This window comes from Capricornis sumatraensis, chromosome 14 (genome assembly GCF_032405125.1).
Source record: "Capricornis sumatraensis isolate serow.1 chromosome 14, serow.2, whole genome shotgun sequence".
In the NCBI taxonomy this organism is placed as follows: domain Eukaryota; kingdom Metazoa; phylum Chordata; class Mammalia; order Artiodactyla; family Bovidae; genus Capricornis; species Capricornis sumatraensis.
Window position 1 is genome coordinate 42361799 of NC_091082.1, and position 24008 is coordinate 42385806.

Consider the following 24008-nt stretch of genomic DNA (forward strand, 5'->3'; position numbering starts at 1 on the left):
TACCAGACCACCTGACCTGCCTCTTGAGAAATCTGTATGCAGGTCAGGAAGCAACAGTTAGAACTGGACATGCAACAACAGACTGGTTCCAAATAGGAAAAGGAGTATGTCAAGGCTGTATATTGTCACCCTGCTTATTTAACTTCTATGCAGAGTACATCATGAGAAACGCTGGACTGGAAGAAACACAAGCTGGAATCAAGATTGCCGGGAGAAATATCAATCACCTCAGATACGCAGATGACACCACCCTTATGGCAAAAAGTGAAGAGGAACTAAAGAGCCTCTTGATGAAAGTGAAAGTGGAGAGTGAACAAGTTGGCTTAAAGCTCAACATTCAGAAAACTAAGATTATGGCATCTGGTCCCATCACTTCATGGGAAATAGATGAGGAAACAGTGGAAACAGTGTCAGACCTTATTTTTTGGGGCTCCAAAATCACTGCAGATGGTGACTGCAGCCATGAAATTAAAAGACGCTTACTTCTTGGAAGGAAAGTTATGACCAACCTAGATAGTATATTGAAAAGCAGACACATTACTTTGCCAACAAAGGTCCATCTAGTCAAGGCTATGGTTTTTCCACTGGGCATGTATGGATGTGAGAGTTGGACTGTGAAGAAAGCTGAGCGCTGAAGAATTGATGCTTTTGAACCGTGGTGTTGGAGAAGACTCTTGAGAATCCCTTGGACTGTAAGGACATCCAACCAGTCCATTCTGAAGGAGATCAGCCCTGGGATTTCTTTGGAGGGAATGATGCTGAAGCTGAAACTCCAGTACTTTGGCCACCTCATGCAAAGAGTTGACTCACTGGAAAAGACTCTGATGCTGGGAGGGATTGGGGGCAGGAGGAGAAGGGGACGACAGAGGATGAGATGGCTGGATGGCATCACTGACTCGATGGATGTGAGTCTGAGTGAACTCTGGGAGTTGGTGATGGACAGGGAGGCCTGGCAAGCTGCCATCAATGGGTCGCAGAGTCGGACACGACTGAGCGACTGAGCTGAACTGAATATGCCTTGCATAAAATATGGACCATATGTGCATGAGCAGGTTGGGGGAATGTCAGCAGAGAGGGAAACTGTAAGTTAGAAACACAAGAAATAAAAACAAAAAGCAGAATAACCCAGATGAAGAGTCAGGGAAAGAACTGGTTAACTAGAAAATCGGTTCATAGAAATTACCCAAACTGAAAAACAGAGTAAATGTAACAGCACCAATAGCTGTGTGACAACTTATAGCTTTCTAATGTGTGCAGCTGGAACCCCAAAAGAAGAGAGAATGGGACCTACATAGGGAAGCGAGACTGAGTTCAATTTGTTGTCGCTTTATCCCATCTTTTCAGCCTTGTACTTTCAGCTGTGCTTCATGTCTTTCAAGAACAGAGGCTGTCTGGTGCCAACTGTCCAGTTAACTTTTCGAAATGAGGATAGTTGCTTGATTTCGTGCCCAAGTCACAGGATGTGTATCACTGAATTGTGGCAGGGCCTCTAGTCTAAGGTACATATTTTAACATTTTTGAGAACAGTGTGTACCTCAAAGTTGATGGAGTTTATTCCCAACTGTACATAAATTAATGATGCCTCTTACAATCAATTATATTTTCAATTTGATGGAATACTATTAAAATAATGATTTAAAAAAATTATTGTATGGCAGAAACCAACACGACATTGTAAACATTTTAAAAGATATTTACATAAATGAAAAAAACAGAATATCAAGGGCCACACAAAACAATGTAAATGGCCTAGTAAATTAGGCCAACATTTTACTTTCTGATACTGATACCCTAATAAGCTATTATAAGCAAACCTTGTGATAATGCGGGAAACCTGGGTTCAATCCCTGGGTTGGGAAGATCCCTTAGAGAAGGGAAAGACTATCCACTCCAGTATTCTGGCCTGGAGAATTCCATGAACTCTATTGCCCATGGGGTCACAAAGAGTTGGACACTACTGAAGTCCCTGTAACCACCACCCTAAATTTTATAATTGTCATTTCCTTATATTTCTCTTATTGTCTAATCACCAGAGTGGGCATCCCTAAACAATTTAGTTTAGTTTCGTCTTTTAATATGGAATTTTCCTCTCCCTTTCCTTATAATTTATCTGTTGAGAATCCAGGGGCATGTCATCTGCAATTTGCTGCTATCTGAACTTTGCTAATTGCACACGCAGGCTGCAGTTCCCTATTTCCTCTGTCCTCCGTACATCCTGCAATTCTGCAGCTGGATCCACAGGAATGATGTCTTATCTCCAATCCCGTGGCAAGACTTAGAGGATGCTGAGTTCTTTCATTAAGAGAAATGAAATGTCTAGTTACAATGTTAACAGCAGCTGACACTCTAAACCTAAGTCCATTAATCCACTGGGGGTTGCAAAACAGTAATCTCTTTTTCATTGTTAGAGCACTAAAAAGAGATTGATCTTCTGTTTGGTAAGCCACTGGCACAGTATAAAGATGGGCATTCCTTGTACCTCAGTTGGTAAAGAATCTGCCAGCAATGCGGGAGACCCAGGTTTGATTCCTGGGTTGAGAAGATCCCCTGGAGAAGGAAATGGCAACCCATCCCAGTATTCTTGCCTGGAGCATAAAGTATACAGTATAAAGATAGGGGAAATGCCTGATATTTCCCCTTTACTTTCCCATATCCAAGTAATGCACTGATACTCTGTCATCTTCTGAAGGTGACCAATTTTTAAAAATATGTTTATGATGGGATCAAATAAAGGACAGTTCCCATCTTTTCAAGATCAAAATCTCCCATGTTTGGAGAGTGGGGTCCTCTTCAGGTGTCTCCTTAATCGTTTTTGAAATTACATATTACTCACTAAAGGCTTCTGTTTTAACAAGATATCCTAGGCTTGCCTTTTATAGGTCTTTTCCAAGCTCTCGTTTCTTTCAGTAAAGTGGTGTATTAAGACTAGTGATTGGGATGCTCATTGGTACAGGATTGGTTGCTTTTTTCTGGGTCTCTTTAGTACGTGTGGGTAGGTCTTCCGCTTTGTAGGCAGATGCTTTACCATTTAAGCTACCAGGGAAGCTATATGTAGGTACACATACACATATATGTATATGTGTGTACATATAGTATGTGTGTATATACATTCATAAGTTTACCAGTACTTCCAACTCGTTTATAACTACATTAAAAAAAAATTAAGCTGTTCTGTATTTTGTCTTAATCTCCTTTTTCCTAGACATTAAGAATCTTAGGGGTGGGGGAGTATCTTGGTTCTCAAGAAAATTGGGGATGAATTAAAATATCCCACAAATACTCATTTACCCTATCCCACATTATATACAAACAGTCCTAAAATAACAATTATCAGACTACTTCAAACTAAACCAAATGTTTTACATACGGTCTATTCTCTGTAGGCGTACTATGTCATCTGGGCACATAGTCATTGCATATCATATTTCCCTTTTAGCCCTCATTTTTAGCTGCACAAGTCACTATGTTTGATGGTCATCATCAATCTTTATGGTGCTATTTCTCCAGTTATTTTGGTTATTTTCTGATTTCTCAGGAAGAGCTTAAGCGAGCAATAATTTCCAAATTCTTGTTTGATAGATGTTTGTATTCTATATACTTGAAAGTTGATTTTGTTGAATATAAAACCCTTTGCTTACATTTTCCCTTGAGTATCTTTAACACATTACTCAATTTCTTCAGGTATAAAGAATAATTGTGGAAAAAATCTCATGATTATTATTATTTTCCTTACATGTCACTCACTGTCCTTGCCTACCCAGAGGATTTTTTCTTCTTTAAAGTAACTTATTGCTTACGTCTTGGTGATAGCTATTTTGGATCAATAATCCTGGGTGTAAGAGTGCATTTTAAAAATATTGTTTCAAATCTTAAAATTTAAACTTTTTCTGAAATTACAGGTTGTTTTTTCTTCAGAGACTCTTTTTATCTGTATATTGGACCTTCTGCTCCATCTTCAATATCTGTGACTTGCTAATCTTTTAAGGTGTTTTTTCCTTTTTTTTTTTTTAACCTATTTAAGGCATCATCTATCTGTATGATTGTGTTCCTTCTAGCTTTAATTTCTGAAATTTTTATTTCTAATGCTCTCCTGAGCTTGCCTTTTTTTTTTCCCCTCTGACTTTTTCCAGTTCTAAATTTCCTTCACATTCTATAGCATTTCCTTAACTTTTAGCACATTTTCAAATACACTGGTTTTGATTGGCTCAGTGGGCCTTTCTGGTAGATTGTCATTATTTATAGAGATGTTATACTGCTTGACTCTTTAAATCAGTTTTGTAAAGGAGTGACCTAAACATTTTTCTGTGGTTTCTTTTTAAGTAAAAATAAATTTCCTAAACTTTGAGCAGGCATGGCTCACGGGAGCTTCTCAGCTGTTTTGCTGCTATTGTTGCTTTTTCAGTGTTCAAAAAGTATACTCAGTATTCTCCTGAGATTTCTTGGTCAACTATTCCTCTTGCTTTGTGTCTACTGTCTCTTTCCCACTCAAGCTTTTGTTTTACCTGCCAGCAGTTTCTCTTCTGTGGGGGACCCTGCTCCCCTAGAAGGGAGCCTTGGCAAGTACGGTAGATCATTTCACAAGTTCATATGGACTGCATGGCTTCAGTCCCTCAGGTATAATTGCAGGCCTCTTGCACTCACTCACCATTGGACTGCATAACAGTTTTAAATGCTGTTTGCAACTTGGTCCGCCCTGTGTTTCAACAATTATTCTGTATAAGTTCTGTTCTCATGTCCATGAGTGCCCTATTGCCATTCTCTACTTCTCCCATCCAGATGTCAGTACCACCTTGCAGTCTTGTGGCTGTTGGTGGCTTGTCTTCACCTACTTACAGTTTGGGATTTAAATATATGACGCCATCTGAATTTGTTGTAATGTTGTTCATTGGTGTTTTGACTTTGTCACCCAGTTGTGGTAATGTGGGGGTTTGGAGACTGAAAAACTACAGCACTGTTGCCATCTTCCTTTAATTTGTTCTGTAACAGGAAACATTCACAGAAAGTTCAATTTTGCTTTTGTTCTTTGTATAGCCTTTTCCAGATTTTGAGAAAAAAACTGTCTCCATTTAAAATTTTTATGCTCTTTCTTAAAACATTATGTTTTTTTCCACTTGGACTCTTTATCCAAGTCCTCTACTAAGTCTCATTTAAAAATTAAACTGCTCTGAATCCCTTTCATTTATCCTCTATATCTCAGACACTTTTACAATCATTTTACTTCTGGTCAGATTGTCACTTCACTTCTTTACTTCAAATCTTCACTTGCATACCTGGTTTTAGTTCCCATCTATTTCTTTGCAGAGTATGGACAAATCATCGATTGTGTAGCTTTAGTAGTAATATCTTACATCAAACCTAGGACATAAGTTTTAAATATAAGTTAAGGAATTTTTAGCTTACACTTCAAAAAAGATATACAAGCGAAACAGGCTACTTTGGAAGTTTAAGAATATGAATGATGTAAGTAGTTCCTTTCATATGATGCTGAAAGCAATTGTCCTTCACTGTCAATCTGTAACCTACAAAACTCTTCAGGGATAACAGAGGACTGTCCCATTTATGCAATGATCTTTAACCCTTCCAACAACCCCTCCCATCCCAGCAACTGTATTTCCAATTCAACCCTGAAAGACAGGTGAAAAAAAATGAAAGCATGGAAAAGTATAGTAATTTCTTACAGTGTAAAATGATAACAGAATTGTGGTTTTCCATTTACCATTTTTGTATTTGACAACATTATAGAAATCTTTAGAATAGATTATTTGTTTTAAAACTATTTATTTTGGCCGCACTGGGTCCTAGTTGCAGCATGGGGACCCTTAGTTGTGGCAAGTGGGATCTAGTTTCCTGATCAGGGGTCGAACTCAGGTCCCCTGCATTGGGTGCAAGGAGTCTTAGCCGCTGGACCACAGGGAGAGCTGTAGAGTAGATTTTCCAAAGTTATTTCTCTAGTTAGCTTCTTATAAAAATATAAAAAGCCAAACAAGAACAGTTACAAAATTATTATAAAAAATTGTGTTCTATTTAAAATAAATAGCATAGATCTAAGAACACATCTTTCAGAATGGCCTCATTTCCAAACAGGACTTGAAATTGATAGAGATTCTCTTGCAGGCAACAGTCTCCCAGCTGCTTGCGTTTACTGGAATAGTGCTCTCTGAACAAGCATACATTCAGAATTGTTAAATATATCCTCTTCTTCTGGAGTTAGCTGGATGTTATCTTTGACTGGAGACAGGGGATCTGGCTTCTTACAAGAAGGAAGCTTTTCAGAATCTCTGCAAAATATAATATAATAAAATGAATTTGGTGTTTTTATGGTAGTGTTTATTAGAGAATAATCTGCCTGGACAAAATAGAGGTATATAAAGAGGATAAGAACCTCTACCGTATAATTTCCCCCAATTCATTATGTAACACAGTCAAATTCTTCTGAGTACACCCTGCAAAATTTGAGTTTTGCTTCTTAGTACCCATTCCTGCTTTCTAAATCATCTTTCAAAGTAGGTACCACACCACTACTAAACAGACACCTGTCTTTGGAAGGAATGATGCTAAAGCTGAAACTCCAGTACTTTGACCACCTCAAGCCAAGAGTTGACTCATTGGAAAAGACTTTGATGCTGGGCGGGATTGGGGGCAGGAGGAGAAGGGGACGACAGAGGATGAGATGGCTAGATGGCATCACTGACTTGATGGACTGAATCTGAGTGAACTCCGGGAGTTGGTGATGGACAGGGAGGCCTGGCGTGCTGCGATTCATGGGGTCGCAAAGAGTCGGACACGACTGAGCGACTGAACTGAACTGAACTGAAGGTAGAATGATTTCAGTAAACAAACTTTAGTTTTTTTTATTTCTAGCATCCTTCTCAAGTCTGGGTGAGAAGCAGAGTGAGTGGAGCATGAACAAACGTTTAAGCCCTATCTTTTCACTCCTTCCTCACTCCCAACTTCTGGAAGGAAGTTCTATGTCTATAGAAGCTAATCCTATTCCCAAGACCCTTTTGAGAGGTTTGTAATATTTAAAACTATTTTCATAATAGTATTTAGACTTTATCTGCTTTTCATACTGTGCTGACAATTGTATCAGTAATCTAAAAAAGGACACTTGTGCTGATAATAAGTAAAGCTGCTGGCAATGAATCAACACAGTGTCACCAAACTGTTTAAGAAATACTGATGGTACTAAAAAAAAAGTCAGTCTCACTATGGAAATTCAAATTTAAGTATTTAGCAAAGGGCTTCTCTAAAATGAACAGAGATTGTTTGCTATTTCTAAGGAAAAAGAAAAAAAACCTAACAGCATTTGTTGTCAGAGACAAAATTCAAGCTTTCCAGTGAAAATTAGAATTTTGGAAAACTTATATCTGCCCCTTGTCACCTTCCCAATACTTAAAAGACTGCTGGCAGGACTGTGATTTTTAAAAATATTGTATAACAAAATGTGTCAACAATTGAAAGACAAGCACAACTCAGTAAGTCCACATTTTTCAAATGATTTATACCAATGTTATAAAATTATGAATGAGTAAAAGATGAACACCAAAATACAATGAGCCAATAGACTGTAATGTATAAAAATCAATTAATATGGTTTCATATCCTATATTACAACTTTTAAGAAACTACCACGTACTGAATTTTGGTGTAATATAAAAGAAAAATTAAAATTAAATAAAAAATGCTATTAAGCTAAAGTGCATTTACATGTGAGATCAGATTTTCTTCCTATAACTCAACCAAGGCAAAACAAATCAAACAAAGAAGCAGATATAAGAATGCACTTCAGTTACATTAAATTGGACAGAAAAGATTTGCAAAAATGTAAAACAATGTCATTCTCATTTTTGTTTTGAAAAACATAGTTTTGTAAAAATATACTATCAATTTTAAGATGAAAGGAGATTGTTGTTATTTTAAAATAAATATTTTCTAAATATCCTTTTTAATAACAGATTGATTAAAAACAGATATAACACACATAAACCAAAGCACTTTTAGGCTCTCAGTAATTTTTAAGACTATAAAGTGTTCCTAAAGGCAAAAAGCTTGAGAACTGCTGCTGTATGGTTTAATCTAGACTTTACACAATGTAAGTAAAAAATAATTGTCCAGCACTTATTACAAAGTATTTCCACTAATACTATCTCAACTGATTGTGATAACAATATTTACTAGGTAAAGTTTAATCTTTGGCTACCTCATGTGAAGAGTTGACTCATTGGAAAAGACCCTGATGCTGGGAGGGATTGGGGGCAGGAGGAGAAGGGGACAACACAGGATGAGATGACTGGATGGCATCACCGATTCGATAGACATGAGTTTGAGTGAATTCCGGGAGTTGGTGATGGACAGGGAGGCCTGGCGTGCTGCAGTTCATGGGGTTGCAAAGAGTCGGACACGACTGAGCGACTGAACTGAACTGAACTGAACTGAAAGTTTAATCTTATCACCCCATGTAAGACACCTCCCTCCACCTCTTTCTCTTTGCTTTTATTCTTGGCACATTTGCTGTAATAAGAACAAGAAAATAAATTAACTATAAAGTCATGCTACTCTTTGGTTAATTTTGTTGTCTAACGGAAGAAATGTGGTTCAAAAAATGTAGATATATGCAGGGTCAACTCTCTTAAAACACTGTTTGCCATATACAGTAGAAATCTGGCTAATTCATCCTGTAAACTCATAAACTCATTGATTCTTCCCATTTTAGATGAGGTAATTTAGGCAAACAAACTGCCTTAAGTCCAGAAGTAACCATACAGCATTATCTTTCCATTCTCAAGTCTGAAACAACTTTTAGAAGGAAAAAAAGCTGAGGCACTTAAGCCCTGGAAAAGTAGTTTGCTTAACAACATAGAGACCCCAAAGCCAGACTGAGAACTGAGGTTTTCAGTTGGCCATCTTTTCACTAAAAAGAAGATACAGAAACTGAGAGTACATATTCTTACAAAGAGTCAGTTACAGGGACCAGAGGAAATGAAAGCTCTAAGGGTAAGAGGAAAAAGAAACTGATTCATAGGAAAATAGAAAGAGGAGACAGGAATTGAGATTATAGAGAAAAAATGATTTATCCTATTTTAGAATCAGTAACACGGTAACTCACTTTTTAAATACAAAATTTTTCCAGAGTTCATTGATTTTGATCTGCAGTCCTGGCTTGTTTTCGGCATTGTGATGATTTCTCTTATGGATGCTTGATGGCTTCTTGCTCAGCCCACTGGCTCTGGCAGGTACTAAAGGTTTGATCTTGGTTGTAGAAAGACTGTCCACAGAACTGGATTTATACAGCCCAGGAATCTGAAGATTAAATGCTTGTTTTAATACTACTGTGTTAAAACAAACTACCTTTAATCTCAAACTTTATACACTGAAACAAATTATTTATACACTGGAACAAAAAATAACCTATAATCAATGTGCAAAAGTGGGTTTAAGTCTGCAAAACTTATATAATATTTTTAACAGGTGATCCATGTACCTAAATTCAAGAGTTACAAAAGAAAAGACAGAAAAGTGAGTCGCTCTTACTTCCTCACTGCCTTTAGGCAATTGCTATTACTGGTTTCCTGCGCAATGACTGAATTCATTTACACACACACACACCACACGACTGGCGGCATACTAAAAATCGTGTCATACCACAATGTGTACGTTTTTTCTTGCTTAATATATCTGGATTTTACCGAGTAATGTATCTTGAAGCTTTTTCCATTTCACATGTAGAACTGAATTTTGTTTTGAATAGGTTGCTTATCTTTTCCATTGTATATATGTACCATAATTTACTTAAACAGATCTCTACTGACATTTAAGTTGATCTATTCATTTTTAACTGAGGTATAATTTATAATATAGTATTAATTTCAATGGTACAGCAAAGTGATGCAGTTATATACACATATATATTATATATAGATTCTTTCAGATTCTTTTCCCTTATAGGTTATCACAAGATACTGAGTATATTTCCCTGTGCTATACAGTAGGTCCTTGTTATTTTATATAGGCAATGGCACCCCACTCCAGTACTCTTGCCTGGAAAATACCATGGACAGAGGAGCCTGGTGGGCTGCAGTCCATGGGGTCGCTGAGAGTCGGACACGACTGAGCGACTTCACTTTCACTTTTCACTTTCATGCCTTAGAAAAGGAAATGGCAACCCACTCCAGTGTTCTTACCTGGAGACTCCCAGGGACGGGGGAGCCTGGTTGGCTGCTGTCTCTGGGGAGCACAGAGTTGGACACAACTGAAATGACTTAGCAGCAGCAGCAGCAGTGTGTATATGTTAATCCCCAACACCTAGCTTATGTCCCTACCCTACTTTCCCCGCTAACCTCTTTGGCAACTTAAGTTTGTTTTCTATGTCTGTGACTCTATTTCTGATTTGTAAATCAGTTCATTTGTATCATTTTTTAAAAAAGATGATTAAATGATGTCATATGACATTTGTCTTTATCTACGCCTTGAATTCACTGACTTGTATGCTGCTGGAAATGTGGAGCCATTAAAGTTTTGTTACTGTTTTTTAGGACAGTATGAGTGTGGTAATATAAAACAAGGATTTAAAACTAATGAACCTAGTAGAGGGTGTATAAAGAATGAAAAGATTCACACCTGAAAGATGAAATATTAAATTAGGAAAAAAGGAGAGCAAGAAATAAGACAGAGAAAGAAACAGTATTTAGATAGGTATAGATGTCTTGATTGTTTTTCTTTAGCCTTTGAAATAGAAGGATCCAGCTGGATGTTATAAAGAAAGAGGACAACCCAAAGATTTTGAAACTGAGCAAATATTATTAAGTGACACAGAGCAAATATTATTACAGCTGATAAGTGCTTTAAGAAGTACTGGTTATATGTTTAAAAAGAAAGATGAGTTTGATTTTATATACTGAAGATGGACACCAGGGAGCAAGGGGGAAGGTTCATCTGGCAAGCTGTCACCAAAACAGAAGTGACAGTTAAAACACTGACAATGAAATCTGAAAGTGTAATAATAATAAAAAGATGATGATTTAATGCCCAGATGTAACTTCTTTTGAGAAAGTACTTTCTATATCTTTAGTCCTACCACCGCAAATAATTTTAATTTCTTTCCAGACTTTTTACCATGATTATACAAACATGGGCTTCCCTGGAGGTTCAGATGCTAAAGAATTTGCCTGCAGTGCAGGAGATCCAGGTTCAGTCTCTGGGTCAGAAAGATCCCTTGGAGAAGGGAATGGCAACCCACTATAGCACTCTTGCCTGGAAAATCCCATGGACAGAGGAGCCTGGTGGGCTACAGTCCAGGGGGTCGCAAAGAGTCAGATATGACTAAGTGACTAACAATCACATACAAACATATACAATATGCATATTTTCAAGCATTTAAGCAAACAAAAACACCATACTATACATATTATTTAATAGTATGGTTTCTCTTTTCATTCAAAAATCATATGGACATTTTTACAACACAGGATCTGTTTGAAAGTCTTTCTCATTCAGAGATTTTTAAAAGAAACTTGTATTTCCTGTTGGCTCAGCTAGTAGAGAATCCGTCTGCAGTGCAGGAGACCTGGATTCAATCCCTAGGTTGGGAAGATCCCCTAGAGAAGAGAACAGCTACCCACTCTAGTATTCTAGCCTGGAGAAGTCCTTGGACTATACAGTTCATGGGGTCCCCAAAAAGTCAGACATGACTGGGCAACTTTCACTTTATATTTACATATTTTGCATTTATATATATTTATATAGTATGAGATATGACCTTCTTTCAAATAGATGTACTAGATCACTTATTAAAAACTTCTGGAAAGTTTCTATGCTTTTACAAATAAACATAAGAAGGTAACATATTAACTATATAAATATAGTTTTCTTATATAAGAAAAATAATATATGTTCACTGAAACCAACAACATATTTAATGTATTTTACACCCTTATTTTTTAGATATTTAGTTTTTTTCTTTTTTCCAATTTTTCACTATTGCAACCAATGCAAGAATAAGTAGTCTTGTATTTAAATTCTCATTATCTCTTTAGGCTCAAGTTCTAGAATGTACTTACTGGGTTAAATTATTTGAACTCTTTCAAATTGCTTTCCAGAAATGACACAGCAATTATTATTCTCCTCAATATGATTATCCTAAGTAATTATTATCCCAATTAATTAATTATTGGAATAATCATACCAATTAATAGGATTATGCTATCTTACATGTGATTATTCATCTCAGCACTTTATACTGTTATAAAATTCAGTAAATTAAAAACTTTTGGAAAAATAAGAGGTAAGAAATTATATTTTATTACTTTAATTTGTGTTATTTGATTATTAATGAGGTTGAACATGCTTTTATATGTTAATCATCCCCTTGAGCTTTTTGCTTTTGTGATCTCTGTTCATGTCTCTTGCCCATTTTTAAGGTAGGAATTAGTATTTTTATATTGGCAAGATACTTAATACATAAAATGGGCTTTTGACTTATGAGCTTTCACTATGCAGGCACATAAATATTTATATAGTCTGACTGAAAAAAACCCTTGACTTATCAGGGACCCAGTTTCTAGAAGGCCTTTTTGCAATACACATCAAAGCTTTACAAATACCTGCCCTTGGATCAGTAATATCACTCCACAGGATTCATCCCCATGAAAAATCAAGAATGTGTACAGTACTCAAACATTTATCAACAAAATCATTGCAGTACTGTTTGGTATAACAAAAATTTTTAGAGTAAAGGACAAACATAAGAAGATTAGTTAAACCCACACCACGGCATATTTTAGTCATTATAAGTAATGTTACTTAAGTACATGAAATAGATCTTTATACACTATAAAGAAAAAAAAAAAAGCAAGTTTCACAACTTAAATACCTATTAGGTTGGCCAAAATGTTCATGAGGTTTTTTCCATAAGATGGCTCTAATGGCACTTCCCTGTCTATAACTTCATTTGAAATAATTTTGTTAGATTGCATTGTGACAGCTTTCATACTAGTGTGCTTTAAAAAAAAAAAAAAACAAAATTAGTGAATTTCTGTGCAGTCATTTAATATTGAAGATGGAATTAAAAAATATTTTTGGCAATATTATACTTTATTATTCCCTGATAGCTCAGTTGGTAAAGAATCCACCTGCAATGCAGGAGACCCTGGTTCGATTCCTGGGTCAGGAAGACCCATTGGAGAAGGGATAGGCTACCCACTCCAGTATTCCTGGGCTTCCCTTGTGGCTCAGGTGGTAAAGAATCCACCTGCAATGCAGGAGACCTGGCTTCAATCTCTGGATTGGGAAGATCCCCTGGAGAAGGGAAAGGCTACCCACTCCAGTATTCTGGTCTGGAGAAGTCCATGGACTGTATAGTTCATGGGGTTGCAAAGAGTTGGACATGACTGAGCAACTTTCTCTTTCATTTTTCACTTTTCATTCCAGGAAAGGTACAGATTTCTCACTAGACGAAGATCCATGGTCATGCAGACCAATTCAAGTTGACAGTGATCAAAGGGAGACACAAACTGAGATCAAAGTTATACCACACAGGAGATAGCTCGCTCACACACTCAAAATATCCAAATCAAATGTTGAAAATCATATGCACCAGCTTGCTTATGTTAATTGCTTTGAAGTTTAGATTCCACATAAGTGAAAAAAAAAACCTTCTTGACAGTATTTCTGCATGTGATTCTCTACTTAAACATAATTAAAACATTCCGCTATAAAAACAAATTGTGACTGGCAATCAAAAGTGAATACTGTTCAACAATGTGGAACAGAAGAGATTACAGAACAGAAGAACTATCAACCATACTGAAGGACAGTCTTTATCCAAAGAAAGTGATGTGTATATGGTGGAACTGGAAAGGAGTCCTCTATTGTGAGTTCCTTCTGGAAAACCAATTAATTCCAACAAGTACTGCTCCCAACTGGACCAACTGAAAGCAGCACTAGGTGAAAAGAGTCAACAGAAAACGTATCATCTTCCATCATGATACCACAAGGTTTCTTTGATGACCAGGCAAAAACTTACAGCTAGACTGGTTTTCTGATTTAACTGCCATATTCAGATATTATAACTTTGGATTTTCATTTATTTTGGTCTTTATAAAATTTTGAAAATAATGTACCTGGAACAATTCTTTACTCAAAATGATAAAAGTTTTGGGAAGATAGTTATGAAGTTGCCTGGAAAATGGCAGAAGGTAGTGGAACAAAACAATGAATATGTTGTTCAATAAAGTTCTTGGTGAAAATGAAAAATGTGTCTTTTATTTTTACTTAAAAATTAAAGGAACTTTTTGGCCAACCCAATACAAATCAAGTACAAATATGGTCCTAAAAGATCTGAAGGTAGGCATTTTTGTGTAAATAAGAATACAGGCACTTTGAGTTTTAATTTTGCTTATATTCATATTTCCTGGTAATAAGCATGCCCTGCTTCTGAAATTTAAAAGTAATCTATACAAGTGTTTTACCTTGTTTCTTAGAAGCGTGTCTTTCTTTGAAAAATGAAACAAGCGTAGCTTGGATTTCTGATTACCTTGTTTATCAAGTGACTTAAAATTGCAATCAGATTCCTAGATCCCCAAGATCGAAAAATAAAGCAAAATTAGATTTTTACTATCAAGATTTTATGACAACTGACCAATATTCAACAAAACATAAAACAAGTAAATTGAGAAAAATCAGTGTAAATAAAATGTAACTTCTCAGAAGAAGAAAAGTATTAAAAGCATGAAATATAATAAAAGAAAATTAATGTGGAAAGAATGATCTTTGCCAGTTTCACTACAGAAACTAGTAAGAAGTTTCAGCTGGAGAAGTAAACTGTATAAAATATAAATTAAAAAGCTCTAAGTGGGATCTCTAGAACCAGAGGGAGCACACAGCTCTTCTTAAAACTGAAGGTGTTTATGACTGGTGGCTGAGATGGTAAAGAATCTGCCTGTAATGCAGGAGACCCAGGTTTGACTCCTGGGTCGGGATGACCCCTTGGAGAAGGGAATGGCAATTCATTCTAGTATTCTTGCCTGGAGAATTCCATGGACAGAGGAGCCTGGTGGGCTATGTCTATGGGATCACAAAGAGTTGGACATGACTGAGCGGACATATGCCTGAGATGAAATTGACTTCTCTCCAGGCAAGAGATATGCTTCTGTGTGTACAAAGCAAAGAACGATGCTCAACAAAACCAGAGTAATCTGGGGAAAAGCAACTCATGTTCACAGAAACAATAGCATGCTTCATGCCAAATTTCTAAGCAACCTTCTGGCTTAAGCCATTGGATACAGAATCCATGTGATGCTGTACCCTTTCAAGGACTTTAGAAAGTAAATAAATAAATTCAGGAGACTTTACATTTCTGCATTTTTCAAGAGGATTTAAAATATATATATTTACCTTGGGATTCTACATAGCATTATATACTTAAAAAGCAATCCAAAAGTCAAAAATATTCCTTTAATTTGGATTGTAATTTACAGAAACACTTCCTTACTCATGGTAGTGATGACTCTGGGCTATATTGTTTCTTAAAAGAAAGATCAAGAGTAAGATCCTAAGATTAATTAACCTCAAATAGGGTTAATGAACTTAATAAACATAGAGTATACAGTTGTTGCTTTTCACAGTGAACCGCCAATGGAAATCTCCAATGCATTTTCTTCAGAATCATACAGTAAAAATGATATTCAAAATGAAACATCAGTCACACTCTAAAACATTTTCTGAATAAAGAAAGATAACATAATTTTTAAGTTATCTGTTATTGTCCCAATTGTTTGACCATTAATCCTTTTATCTGAAGAGAAATTTACCACATCTGGTGGCAAGAGATGATTTAATGAATGATTTTTAGTTTAGTTTGCTTTTTTTTGGTGAGGGGAGAGAATTTATGTTTCTATAACTGTAAGCACAAAAATGATTGCCCAGAAGACAGACATGTGGAGCGTTTTGTCAGCATGACGAGCTCTTAGGCTGTGAGCTGGTAAGTCTTCTCAGTAAAACATGCTAAAAGCTATACAAAGTTAGTAAAACAGGAAGATGTCTGCTGGAAAAGGAACAAAAATACCCCAAAGGAGTTCAGAGGACTTGAAAGTATCCTCATAAAGAGATGGTGATTTTTAATGAAAGATGTTCAAGAAACAACAACTATGATGGAACCCAAATAGTGCCATGAGAAAAATGCAGTAAGACGTGGAAAATGAAAAAGATGACATTAAAATGGAGGCTCGTATTAAAAGAAACAGAGTCTTTGAGACCAGTATGGATGAACTGAACACAAAGTGAGTGAACAGGAAAAGAGTAGCAAAAGCCTCAAGGGTTTGGTTTGGCATTTTGTTGTTGTTGCCAAGTCATATCCGATTCCTTTGCGACCCCATGGACTGTACCCCACCAGGCTCCTCTCTCCATGGGATTTACTAGGTGAGAGTACTGAAGTGGGTTGCTGGTTCATTTTCCAGGGGATCTTCCTGACCCAGGGATTGAACCTGCATCTCCTGCATTACAGGCAAATTCTTTACAGCTGAACCACCAGGGAAGCCCCTCTTATTTACAAATCTGGAATGGATTTGAATACATTAACTGATTTCAGCTTTCTCTAAATGAAAACAATTTGTTTCCACATTTTAACTAGGCTTTTTTCTTTGAGTCCAGTACAACTCAAGTTTCCTTTAGGAACTTGAATAAAATATTTTCCTTTTGATAAACACAATATATACTGATTTATTGGGCTTCCCAGGTAGCGCAGTATTAAAGAATGCAGGAGACACAAGAGATGTGGGTTTTATCTCTGGGTCAGGAAGATCCCCTGGAGAAGGAAATGGCAACCCACTCCAGTATTCTTGCCTGGAAAACTCCATGGACACAGGAGCCTGGTGGGCTACAGTCCATGGGGGTCGCAAAAGAGTTGGACACAACTGAGCAACGGACCACAGGTACACAGAGACATACTGATTTATTAGATGTTTAATATTCAGGATTATCAGTCCTCAAAATTCTGTCAAATATTACCAAGGTTATAATTGTTCTTACAACTTGGTAACTATAGTTGTGAACATAAAATGAAGTATGTTAAATTAGTAAATTTGAGATAACTTATGCCATCATATCATTTTAAAATATGACATCACTGGGTCTTACTAGTAGTAGTTATTTGGAGCTTTGATTTAAGTAAGAATAAAGCTATTTTATGAATAAGAAAAAAATGGCTAGGATGCTTTTATTAATTTAAATAGAATAACATAAAATCCCTTACATTACTGTCTTATTTTATCATAAAGGGGACTTACAACAAGAATAATATGAGTAAAAAATATATATATTTCTTAAGTATTAAAACTTAAGACAAACACCATCATGTTAATAGGGTTATTTAGTTATAAGGTTTCAAACACTGCCTGAATTCAAGACTATATTAAGGATTTATATATTAAATTTATAATAACTTAAATAAGCTTATTATTCTTAGGTCTTAAGTGTTCCACAACTTGAGACACTTATCAGTGGATCACATAGTGATGATTCAAGATATATAGCTAGATTAAAAGTATAAGAGTCTAAAATATGAAAGATACAGAGAAGGCCTTCAGATGAGTAAAACATGAACTTTCTACACAGTAAGGTCTAGAGTGAAAAATTAAAACAACCAATTATTTCCGTAACATGAGCAAAATTTCCTCAATTATCTGATTAACGCCCTATTTTCTCTTACATATGAATTTGAAAACAAAGGCTTTAGAATGTGACTTACCTCTGAATCTGAATCCTTACTAGAAGGCTGAGAAAGTTTTGATGCATTTAAATTGTGTGGTGAAAAGTCCATGCTTTCCTGAGACTGTGAAGAGCAACCCACGTCATGTAAGGGATGTGATTCATCACTTGACTCATCACTCTTTAATGGAACTACATCAGACATCTCAATATTCTCAGGCAGAGAGGTGGAAGAATCACTCTTTCTACGGAACTGCTGCAACGCTGTGCTTGGAGAGGGGCTTGGAGTTCTTGAAATATCTCCAAGACTTCCAGACCAACTGAAACAACTTCTTAGTGTCCCCAAGGTGGGTGGTGAGATGGTCCTCGTGAATGCGCTGGTCTTAAAAGACTGAGACTCTGCAGCCATCACAGTCACACCATCTGGAGTCTGCTCACTGGAATTATGCGATACACTGGTATCACCCGACTTCTTGTCCTCTAGACAATCTGGTTCACCTGCATCAGTTTCTTTATCTGTGACAGCAGTTTCAGCTAGAGGCTGGCTGCTTGCTTTCTTTGATATACAGTCAGCAGAATCCAGAGAATTGGAAAAAAACCTACCAGAAAAAAACAACGGAAACAATGCAGAAATATTTGAGTTTGCTCACGAAGGTGACATTTATAATGGAAAGATGGTTGCTTCTTTTTAAAAATAAATACACTAATTTCCTAAGTAAAGGAAAAATACATTTTACACACGGCTGATCCACCTGCCAACGCAGGAGCCACAGGAGCTGTGGGTTCGATTCCTGGGTCGGGAAGATACCCTGGAGCAGGTAATAGCAACCCACTCCAGTGCTCTCGGAAAATGCCATGGACAGAGGAGCCTGACAGGCTTCAGTCCATGAGGTCACAAAAGAGCAGGACACAACTGAGCAACTCAGCAGACATGCATGACACTCAAATATTTCAGCAGATAAAGAAATATGCAACAGAAAGGATACTTAATAACTATTGTCTCTTATTTTGTAATTTGAATACAAATTAAATAAATAAATTAAAATACAAGTAAAATAAGTTAGCTATTTACCTCTCATTTTAGCTTAATTCCTAGTAGTAAACCGTCTGGGAACATGTAGTAGCATGCTAATCTACCAAGCTTTTTATAGACCCTATATATTTCTATACTATTTTAAATACTGAGGTTAAGACTTCCAAATTAATTACTAAATTCTCTATTACTAAAGAGGTACTACTTACTCAGGGTAGTAGCTTTAAAAAAGTCATTTAAAAAACTCCAATATAAATTAAACAAAGATTGCATCATTACTCGGAAGGATGTATTCAAGTAGCATTTTTAGGTTTGAAAAGGAAATCCTAGAGCATAGGATCGGTTAAATATGAAACTTACAAAGGATGTACCTCCTTAATAAGCATTAGTTCAAAACCAAGATGATAAGCTGAATATTTACTAAATGCTCGAGAGTAAAAATCCTCTTACCTTTTCATCAGATCATTACCTCATGTGTGTGGGTATAAGGCAGAAAGGAAGCAGCATGTGAAAGGAAAAGTTTTATCTGGTTTTTCATTGAGCAGAAAACATCAGCTCCTTTAACTGATCACATAGTTCATTTTTCAGCAAACAATAACCTCTATGATATCTAAACATATTTCTATATATTATTTCATAGGTAAGAGAAGTTAGAATAACAGAGCCCAAGGTTATAAAATTAATCAGCTAAAGAACAGAGGATGATGGTTGGATGGCATCACCAGCTCAAGGGACATGAGTCTTAGCAAACTCCAGGAGACAGTGAAGGACAGGGAAGCCTGGTATTCTGCAGTCCATGGGGGTCACAAACAGTCGGACATGACTGGGTGACTGAACAACAAAGAACAGAATTAAAACCCAGAACTCCTCCCAGTTCATGGTTGCTTCTTTCCAAATAGCCTGTGGTGTTACTTAACTGTTAATTATACTTCTAGATCTCAAAAAATAAAATATGCATTATAAGTATCTATATAATAAAGATTAAAACAGACTTTCAAAAGACAGGCAATTGGAGACAAACTTTTGCATATTTAATACACTTCCTGTTATGTTACATTAAAAAGAATGGGTTGGGAATGACCACTGGCATATATATTAGTGACTGGGCACTTGTGCCAGCTGTCTGATTCACATAGCTTCTGCTAGTCTTGAAACAGTCTTATATATATTATCTTCTATATATTATTTAACCCATATTCTATAGTTCATAAAAGTAGGCTTAGAGAAGTTAAATGGCACGGGAAAGACTAAGTAAAGAACAGAGCAACAGTTCAAACCCAGGCCTACCTGACTGTGTGCTCCTTTCACACTACAAGGTGTGACTAATCCACTATGACTAGGAGTCTTTCCTATCACTATTACTAACTATTCAACCCTGGCAAAGTTTCTTAACCTCTTAGAGCCTCAATTTCGGAGCCCAAAATAGAGAAAATAACGCTGAGCTGAATATCTCATAATACTGTTGTGAAGAATAACATATAAAAGAATCTTGAAAATCAGCTAAGAGAACTAATTTAATAACATCTAGTTATTATTAGATATTGCTATATAACCTAGATCAGAAAATTATACATCAAAGTTTCACTCACACTTATTATTTCACAGAAAGTTGATGCAGAAAAAAATATTTTTCTAAGCATTTCTTAATATACCCTCTGAACCATTAGTGAAACATCTCACTAAACTAGGTAAAGCAGCTATTTACAGCTTTGAATGGAGATTTCATTAAGTTTCCACAGTGACTCAACAGTCAAGACCTGAAGAGATACACAAACATTATTCTCATTTGTTTTGCTTGTTTGTGCTCAGTCATGTCCAACTCTTTGCGACTCCGGTAGCCCGCCAGCCTCCTCTGTTCATAGACTCTTGCAGGTAGGAATACTGGAGTGGATTGCCATCTCATTCCCACTAGCTGTCTTCAAAGAGGCAGAAAAAGGAAATTCTATTTTCACCCAAAAGGAAAGATAAAACACAAATTTCAAAAATTTCTCCCAATGACAGAATTCAACTTTCTAGAATGTATAAAGCAACATATATCATCTAGAAACCCATTTTCCATTTGTGCAGCCATGTTTTCATTATTGCATTGTTAACAAACACCTTTAATGAGGGTGGTAATTCTTTAACAAAGGAAGATTCAGAATGATCATTTCACTGTACTGTGAATGTTTCCTTGAGAAGATCTGATGGGAGAAGGGTTTGACACATCCCTTAAAAGGAGCTTAGGGATTACCAGTGGTTCATTTCTTGATGACCATTTCCCATCATCATGGTTAGACAAAATTGGCTGCAACCTAACTTATTAAACTTGAAAAAAAAAAAAATCACATTCTAAGTCTTCTGGAGAAATAAAGAAGCTGATAAATTTTCTTTTTCTTAAAGTTACTAATTCTTGTTTCTAGTTGTGGTACCACTATCCGAATTCAATGAAACAGCTATTCATTGTTTGTCTACCATCTATTGGGCGCTATTTTACATACTTTACTTATGTTAATAATTTAATTCCATCAGCAATCCTAAGATTGCTATACTTGAAGAAACTGAAGCACCCATAAATTAACTTGCCCAAGTCAAACATCTCATGAGTAAACAGGACAGGATTCAAAATCCAGGTGGTCTAATCCCAGGGTCCAAATTCCTAACCCCTAAGTAGTATTGACTCTTCAAATTCTTATCTTCACTAGCAGGGACTATGACAACAGCCACTGGCCCTCTAGAATCCACTCTTCACAGTGTGTTCAGAGTGGTCCATCTCAGGGGTCTCCAATCATGGAGACTGGTCCATGGCCTGTTTGGAACCAGGCCACAAAGCAAGAGGTAAGAGAAGGGTGGATGAGCAAGTGAAGCTTCATCTCTATTTACAGTCACTCTGCATTGCTCACATTACTGCCTGAGCTCTGCCTCCTGTCAGATCACTGGTGGCATTAGATTTTCATAGAAGCGAGAACCCTATCATGAACTGCGCATGTGAGCGATCTAGGCTGTCTGCTCCTTATGAGAATCTAACGCCTAATGATCTAAGGGGAACTGAAGAGGTGATGCTAGCTTTGGGCAGCAGCTGCAAATACAGATTATCACAGGCAGAGATATACAGAGATCATAACAAATCCACATGCTTGCAGACTTACATCAAAACTCTATCAGTGATGGCAAGTGACAATTAAGTGGCATCTGGTGGCAAGCTTTACAGTGGTAAGTGAGTTGATGTACTTCAGTTGTACATGTACATCTGGTAGCAGGCTTTAAGTCAGAATCCAATGCTTATTTTTAGTTCATGTGTGGCCTGCCCATTATTTTATTTACTGCCTCTAATTCCTTGCCTCTTTTCTGCCCTGCACACTTGTCTCAGTCAGTTTTGGTAAGCCCACAAGCTAACCCTAGTGAAAATGAGTGGAAAAAAAAAAAAAAAAAAACATTACTGGAGAACTTCTTTGAAAAGGGGGAAAGACCCAATGATGAAACAGCAGAACACTCTAAGACTGCCAACAAAAAGAAACCTGCATTTAAAAGAAAATACCAAGAGTCCTACTTAAACTATGGGTTCATTGAAACATGCAATTCACATCCTCCAAGCCTGCTTTGTATAATATGCGGTGATTAGCTATCTAGAGAAGCCATGAAACCTTCAAAACTACTTTGCCACATGGAGACCAAGCACCCAGGATTAAAAGACAAGCCTCTGGAGTTTCAAAAGAAAAAAAACGTGAACATGAAGAATAGAAGCAGTTCTTGAAGGCCACCACTTCATTAAATGTGTCTACACTGACAGCATCATTCTTAGTGGGTGACTGCAAGGCTGAAGCTAAGAAGCCCTTTACTCTTGGTGAGGAATTGATCCCACTAAGGACATTTGTCAGGAACTTTTAGGAGAGGCTTCAGTTCAAAAGGTGGCACAGGTTGCTCTCTTGGCTAGCACCATAACTAGACAAACTGATGAAACAGCAGAGGATATTGAGGCATAATTGTTAGAGAGGATTAATGAGTCACCATAGTACGCAATCCAGGTTGACAAGACAACAGTGCTTGTTTTTGTGTGATCTGGTTTTCAGGAGGATGTGCATGAGGAAATGTTATGTGCACTTCTGTTGGCAATCAACACCACAGTTGCAAAACTATTCAAGTCTCTGACTGATCATGTATCAGGAAAACTGGTCATTTTGTGTTCAGAAATGCACAGACGGAGTGGCTGCCATGACTGGACAGCTTTCTGGTTCCACTACATGGGTCAAAAAGCTCATTTCTGAACGTGAGTCTGTGTACTGTGTCATCCATAGAGAAATGCTGGCTAGCTGAAAAATATCACCTGAACTTAACGTTTTGCAGGATATGATTAAAATAATCACATTAAAGTACACACCTTTAATTCAAGTCTACTTGCACAACTCTGTGAGGAGATGGACACACGTCTTCTCTTATACACAGAAGTGAGGTGGTTTTCTAAAGGTAGATCACTGGCTAGAGTTTTTGAGTTATGAGAGTCACTCCAGGGATTTCTTTTAGAAAAACAGTCACCACTGTTAGCACATCTCAGAGAAACAGAAGGGGGTGCAAACCTTGCTTGTGTGACATATTCAACCTGCTCAGTGAAATCAGTCTGTCACTTCAGGGGAGAACAACTGTGTTCAGGTCAGCAGATACAGTGGCTGCATTCAAAGCCAGACTGGAATTATGGGGGCGACAAGTGAACACTGGGATTTTTGACATTTCAAACAGTAGCAGAGATTTTGAAAGAGACTGAGCCAGGGCCTTCTTTTTCCCAGCTGGATGCATGATCACCTGTCTCAGTTTTCAAAAGAGTTTGAGCATCACTCCCCTACCATGAAATACCCCTGGACTGGGAAGCAATGGATCCGCGACCCATTTGTGAACATGCCAGGTGAACAGACTTTGTCCATGCTAGAAGGGGATCACCTGCTTGAGATCGTAAATGATGGTGGCCATAAAAGTATGTTTGAGACAACTTCAAACCTCCATACGTTTTGGATTAAAGTCAAGGCGGAATAGCCTGAGATTGCCACAAAAACACTAAAAAGTTGGCTTCCATTTCGAACATCCTAACTCTGTGAAGCAGGGTTTTCTGCAGTGACAGCAACCAAAACGAGATTATGGAGTAGACTGGACATAAGCAACATGCTTCAGGTGTCACTGTCTCCCACCACCCCCAGGTGGGACCATCTAGTTGCAGGAAAACAAGCTCAAGGCTCCCACTGAGTGCACTCTCCCAGAATGCACCCATTCTGCATTATGGTGAATTGTATAATTATTTCATTATATA

General features: G+C 37.0%; 1 protein-coding gene across 2 annotated transcripts in view; it reads right to left on the reverse strand.

The window, feature by feature from the left end:
• Positions 1–6049: 6049 nt before the first annotated feature.
• EXO1 (exonuclease 1) overlaps positions 6050–24008 on the reverse strand; it is a 39493-nt gene continuing 21534 nt past the window's right edge. For both annotated transcript variants that reach the window (XM_068986306.1, XM_068986305.1), the window contains exons 10-13: positions 17741–18299; positions 14466–14567; positions 9107–9300; positions 6050–6278 (exon numbers count right to left, since the gene is read on the reverse strand). In XM_068986306.1, the coding sequence (XP_068842407.1) occupies positions 6140–6278; positions 9107–9300; positions 14466–14567; positions 17741–18299 (994 nt within the window). In that variant the 3' untranslated portion in view covers positions 6050–6139. The remainder of the gene's footprint in view (positions 6279–9106; positions 9301–14465; positions 14568–17740; positions 18300–24008) is intronic.